Source organism: Solea solea, chromosome 11 (assembly GCF_958295425.1).
Source record: "Solea solea chromosome 11, fSolSol10.1, whole genome shotgun sequence".
Classification (NCBI taxonomy): Eukaryota; Metazoa; Chordata; class Actinopteri; order Pleuronectiformes; family Soleidae; genus Solea; species Solea solea.
In genome coordinates, this window is record NC_081144.1 from 14,042,049 (window position 1) to 14,049,012 (window position 6,964).

The window sequence follows — 6,964 nt, forward strand, 5'->3', positions numbered from 1 at the left end:
CATTTTAGCAAGGCTTTGCACCAAAGCTTCAAAACAACAAAAGGCACATATGGAAGCAGGTTGATTGGCAGGGAGGAAACATGTCAAACAGGAAATCTTGACAGTTTGATTCCGTCCAGGAATTCTTCAATAAAGTAACATGAAACATACATCTAGACGAAAACCACTTACGCTTTAAAGTGTAAACAGAGAAACTGTAAATGCAAGACTCCAAAATGATACAATGATGCCTTTGTGTGTATAGTGGTGATCATTCCAATAACAAAGAAGCTGTCAGCATGTGATCTGTCACTAAGGAATCCCTGTTGACTTTATCTTGGCACAGAAGTTATTTTTGTAAATGACAGCAGGGTGCAACAGTGTTATTTTTACTTTAAATCTGTCACCATGGATTTTAAGTAAACAAGTCCCTGACTGATAATGGCTTTAACAGACCTATTTGGAGATAGTGGTAATTACATACACTGATATTTATCGTAATCCAGTGTGACAACCCAAGTTTATGAGGCAAACAATATAGAAGCGGAGGCTGGAGATGGGAGTGGTATACAGGACACCTGCGGTGTTTGCCCAGACTGGCACAAGACTGACTGACTGACTGACAGGTCGTCATGTAGAGTGCTATAAAGAAATGCACTGTGGGAAGAGTCACAGGTCAGTAGCGTGACATACAGAGCAGGAAATGCAAAACCATAAAATTCCAAAAAAATGCCACACCTAGCATGGGAATGGGCAGACAAGCATCGTCAAGGCGGAATTTGGAGTATCACATTCAGGATGTAAGCAATGGCTATATGTGAAGTGTACAAGCAATTTTTTTATTTACACTACTCTTTGTGTGTTTGACTTTCTGATGTGCTCCATCTGCGTGTGTTCAGACAGAGGCCTCAACACTTCTGTCAATGCCTTTTATCACTGATCACAGCTTTGCAGGTGCCCCACAGAGGGTGATTCATATTTCATGTGTGCTCAACCCACTGCAGTCAACCGACACGTTTATTTCCTGCATGTTGACTTTATTTGGTCGTCAGTCCCTGATGACACCATATAAAACACACCAAAGGAAGGTAAAGAAGGTTTTTTCAGGTCAAATAGCAGTAAATTGAAACTGTAGGTCTATTAGATCTATGCTCTAGACTAAGTGGGAGGTCAGGATATGATCCCCAGCTCCGACCCTGAGATTCTCCCGTGTAATAAAAATATCCCTGCATGTTATCAGAATGGGAATATGCACTACTGGTTTACTACGCATCATGGGCTGTCATCATGACTAGAACAGAGCTATAATTATAGACCATATATTGGTTAAATTCCCTTCCTCCCTGTGTGGTTTCCTTATAATGAACATTGCATCTTCATAATTAAATCAATTAATGTCATTAGTAATGGTTTTGGATTTAGTTGAGTGACAGCTCTGACACACAACACAGTGGAAAAGTACACACATCATGTGAACAATAAGATCAATGACATCTAAATTCGGTTAATCGTATCATTTTAGGATTCTAGTATTGGGCCTGCTGGTTTACGATTGGTTTTCCGAGGTTATCAGGGACAAGTGCTGATGTATCTGCAGTTCAAGTTGCTGTTGTTAGTAACACCTTTTATGCTTTGACAAGTTAAAATCTGCTGTGAGGAAACAACGGTACGTTTAGCCAAAAGCAACTGGGACTGGCTCAAGGTTGATTTGCAGTTATAAACAGCTTAATTTTTGATGAATGAGTTTCCAAAAAGGTAATCGGTCCAGTGAGCTGCATGCCTGCAGCTGGACATCACTCATCTCATGAACAAACATCAATGTAAAGATGTTTGAGCACAAATCCAAACCTTTCTATGCGTGTTAGCATGCAGGAAGAAGAGAAGTACAGGTGTTGAGCTGATTGATCAGCAAAGCAGAGTTGGTGTTCTGGACTAGTGCATCTCTGTAGTCACCATCTGTGCATAAAAGGTATTCATGGTATGACTGCAGCAAGGGGAAGTTCCTGCTTGTGTCGAGTGGAAAAGTCAATATGTGCTTGTACTGTGGAAATGAGCCAACAACCGGATTAGACAGAAATATTCTCAAAAGTAATGTCTGAAACATTTAATAATACTCCACTTCAGCAAAAACACTCAAGGTTGGATTAACTTTGCTGTAAAACGTACCTAAATGCATTAAAAGAATGCCCCCTATTGGATGTTTATTGGCATTACAGCAGAGGTTTGGTAGAGACTTTTTACTAGGGATGAGAATCGGTATCGGTCAATATTTTCATCAGTCCGATACTGGTCAAAATCACTGGATCGGATATCGGACAGATAAAAATGTAAAATCTGACACAATCCAAAAATTCTGTATTGTACGCTTAAAAATGTAAATAAAAATCAGCAAAAGCATTTTAGCTGAGTCATGTTTGGGCTGTTAACATTTGTTACACAGTTGGAGAATAATGTCTTAACAGCTTCATAGTTCAGGTCTAAAATGACTATATCAGACTAATATTGGTAGCGGTGGATTCTCAAGTTTGTGATATCGGTATTGGACACAAAAAGGTGGTAACGTCCCATCCCTACTTTAAACTCAGCAATAACCAATTACATATTTCTTTCAATTAACGACAAAAAAAATTAATAAAACAAAATTAAAATATTCAAATTGTCATTTTCCTCCTCCAGAACTTTTTTCCCAAACCCAAATTAGGCAGATAAAAATAAATATGTTACTATATTTTTGACTGTCAATTAATATGTTCCTTCAATAGAAGTTATGTATTATTTCAAAGAACATTATCCCCATTGAAATCATATTCTTTATGAACAGGCACTTTAAACATAACCAGCTTATTTGACTCCAACATAATTTCATTAACAATATTATAATAATGGTTATGTGTCTCTAACAAGTTCTTAACTTCAGTCAGGCGTAATTTATTAGGTTTTTTTACAAATATTTATTGCCATAGTGATGCAGCTTCTACTCTCTCAAGTGCAAGTTATCGATCATTGTTTATTATTGAGAATTACATTATTTCTACAGGTGATGTTACTAATGACATGCTGTTTAAGACATGTTAATAAAAAAATAGCATAGAATATTTTACAGTAACTTGCATATAAAAAAGAAAGACATAGAAACACTTGATGCTTTAGTACAGTATAACAGGGAAGTATACTGTGAACAGCTTCCACCAAAGTCCTTTTACATTCAAAATAATCCATAGATCACTTTAAATGTGATGGCTGTATATTAATTGAAGATATAGTTTTGAATCTTGTTTTTCAGCGTGACACTCGAGAGCCATATGAGGACCTTTGAGAGCTCTAACTCCTCATTTCATCTTCAGATGTCTAAAACCAGGCACACTTAGTTTTTGGCAGATTTGCTGCATTCTTCTTTAGTCTCAGATAGCTTCAACTGCACAGATTGTGTTTAGCCTGGCGCCTCGCTCTGCTCATATAACATCAGGAGGTAAATCTACCTTTCTATGTGATTAAAAAAAAAAAAGGACAGTGGGCGTCCTACTACCTTGTCATATTATTAAAGAAAATGAGAAATTAGAGAGGGAAGTTTCAGAGAGCAGATGAGACACAGAGTCTATCAAGAAAAATATCATTCTTCATGTATCTAAATTACACGAGTCAAACTGTCCACTGTAAGGACACTGTAAAAGTGGTCAAAAACTTTCCATATATACTGTATGTATATATACTGTATGTATATCAAAGGTGCCTTTTAAAACATCTGGTGACACTTTACAGAGATTCATGTAATTTTATACATTTCTGAAGGTCAACATAATGGTTGGGTATAGGACCATAGGCGTCTTCTACTACTTTTCACTTTTTTACTAGTCAAACTAATACCTTAGTGGTAACAACGGGTGATCCAAAATAACCTTCAGTCCTTGCCAAAAACTTACTTGCTATGGTTGCTTATTCCTCTTTTTTTTTGTTTCTTTTTTTTTTTTTTACATCGATGTGTCCATATCAGATCAGGGGAGACAGACTGTCTGGTGAGAGCAGGTGATCATTATCTGCCATCCTGCAGCAGACAGACATGTCTGCTGTTCATTCCTCACCCTCTGATATTTGCAAGTGCTGGAAATACCCAACTATCTTGTGCATCGGAGTTAACACAGCGTATAAAGTTGTAAAATAATTCAGTGGGGAAAAGTAACCCTGTGTTCCTGTTCTTCCAGTCAACGCATGAGGGTTGTGTGTGTGAGTGTTTATGTTGGTGCAATGATTCCATTTCCACTTTGCTACACAAGAGAAACATCTTATCAATAACATCTTAATTTGACACATGAGGCATTTTTGACTGTTTTCATGCTTATATTATAGTGATTCAAGTTCTAAAACATCAATGTAGAGACTTAATGTGAAAATTAGTTTCTTATGTCCACTTATTAATATCAAGCAGCAATTTTTTTTTAACGTTATTTAGTGTTTCCCTTTCTAATGGTGATTGTAAATTCAGTGTTCAAAAGTGATTTCACTGATCAGCCATTGTATTAAATCTATTTTTCTGTGCTTATGTTGTGCCTATTCACCTAATCATCTACTACACTTTTTTTAATTCATACATAATTCTTCAGGTAACTTATACTTACATTTTCAGTAAAATCTTCATTAAGGATATAAATAATAACTTAAGATCTTTCATTTTCATTTTGAGGGAAGTGATAACTTTTTCAATTCTGCACCAGACACTAACATTATATATTATTATATCTTGAACTTGACCTATTACCAATCTATTAATGTCATTTCATGAAACAAATGTGTTTACACATGATGAAAAAGATTTTTTTTTGTTAATTGTAGCTACAAACTTCAGCACCGACAGCACGTGCCTGACAGTAGAACACAGTAAGTCTTTGATCTCGCCGCTTCAATGAGTCGATTACTTTGAAGACAAATATAGAATAAAGAAACAAATATCGTGTGACCCCAGGCTCAACCCAAACATTTACAGAGTTGTCCACGCTGCGCGCGTAAACAGCGTGAGAAAGTCGGTGAGATGAAAGCAGACGCTAACTGCTGCGGCTCTTTACCTGTGGGAGGAGTGTGTGCACCTGCGGACGCTCGCTCTGCGCCACTCACACTGAGCCGGAGCTGGACACCCGAGCCATGGACGCAAAGGAGGAGAAGAGTGCCGCCGAGCAGGGAGCGCAGCTCCTGGACCTCAGCTTCAACCTGGTCGCTCCTGCTCCAGAGTCGAAAGGTGACCTCACCTCTGGTCAGCTGGAGAAGCCGCCGTACTCGTATGTGGCTCTCATCGCCATGGCCATAAAGGACAGTCCGGGGGGGAAACAAACCCTGAGCGGAATTTACGACTACATCGTCTCCAAGTTCCCCTACTATGAGAAGAACAAGAAAGGTTGGCAGAACAGCATAAGGCACAACTTGTCTCTGAATGAGTGCTTTATCAAGGTCCGCAGGGAGAGCGCTGCTGACAGGAAGGGCAACTACTGGATGTTAGATTCTGCTTTTAATGAGATGTTCGAGAAGGGCAACTACCGGCGGAGGAGGAGGGTGAGGAGACCCTACAGACCCCCGAGTGTGCCTTACCTGCCCGGGAACCCCGTGGAGTATACCGTGGATCCAATCTACCTGCAGCCTTACGTGAACAGCTCGTGGAGCCTGTGCCCGCCGCAGCCCGGCTCGTCCCAGCCCACGGGATACCCATCACCCTCGGTCATCAGCGGACACTCCCGCAGCTTGTCCCCGACGACCTCTTTCTATCCTCCATCCCACTTCCACCACCACCCTCCGTGCGGCTCCTGCCGCCACCTGCCCGTGCTGGTGCCCCACACCGGTTATCCATTTGGCGGAGTGACGCAGCCAGTGAGCCCGGACGGAGGCAACGTCTCCGTGGCATGTAACTACCAACAGTACACCACGTACGCCATGCACGCAGAGGCGCAGCTTACTCATTCGTTTAACCAGTGATGAGCTTTTGATTTAATTCCAACCATTAACAGCCAGTTCACGGACTCAAAGTTCATCTGCCTCCATTTCAGTTTGGCTGTCATTCCTTTGTCACATAATGATTTGTTAGTTTTACAAAATGTTGGTCAAATTTTGTTGACTTTGTAACAAACAGTTTGATAAGTTTTGGTTATTGTTTGTTCCTAATAATGACAAGACTTACCGTCAGAATTTACTGTATTTTGCTTTAGCATCACGAATGGACTGCAGGAAAAGACCTGATTAGGATGTATTCTACAACAAAATATACTTTTTATTACTTTATGTTTTTCATAATTTTTTGAATAGGCCTGCACGAGTGTATCTAAGTTATTTATTTCTTTTCTAATTCTAATTCTCGGAGGTGTTTTGTCCAACAGTGAGCAACATTGATTCATTTGATTACGAATGTTTTCTTGATATAAAATGTCATGTTTGTTCAAATAAAGTGTTATTTTTGCAACTTTTGACTCACTCTACCAATGTAATACATTATTATCACTACATTAACTGTGATAGTAAAGAAGAGCAGAGAGCAGTCATTGGTGAGTTAAAGCATATTTACAGAAGTAGACAATTTGAGGTGTTTTTTTTTAAAACCTGTTCTCTGTTCTACTCAACTACATGAAAGAAAACATGTTGTAGCCTACTCCAGATAGTTAATAAAACGACTTTAAAAGAATACTATACAGGTCCCAAGAAAGCTGAGTACACCCTTGGTCAATGTCACAACAATATAACAAAATTCCTCAGAATTTTATATAATTATATAAATTAATTTAATAGCTTTTCCAGTTCATTTCTTATTAAATACGTAACTTGAATTAATTACTTGGTAATTATTAATTATGAGATGATAGGTCCAAATTTAATTGAATATTTTTGTGGTATTGCACGGGAGTGACCTCAGGTTTGTTATACATACTCTGCAATTATTCACATATACACAATAGATGATGCGGTCCAGAACGATACTGTATACATTTTATTTTCTGAAATAGTCTATGCTATG

The 6,964-nt window shown here is 38.7% G+C and overlaps 1 protein-coding gene across 1 annotated transcript; it reads left to right on the top strand.

The window, feature by feature from the left end:
* The first annotated feature begins 4,922 nt into the window (after positions 1-4,922).
* Positions 4,923-6,422, top strand: foxl2l (forkhead box L2-like). Its single transcript, XM_058643359.1, has one exon. It carries the CDS (start codon positions 5,113-5,115, stop codon positions 5,932-5,934), a length of 822 nt encoding a protein of 273 aa, XP_058499342.1. The 5' UTR covers positions 4,923-5,112; the 3' UTR covers positions 5,935-6,422.
* Positions 6,423-6,964: the final 542 nt, after the last annotated feature.

Bases quoted from the DNA above. Each gene is read 5' to 3' on its own strand.
- foxl2l (XM_058643359.1), top strand. From the start codon at position 5,113: ATGGACGCAAAGGAGGAGAAGAGTGCCGCCGAGCAGGGAGCGCAGCTC.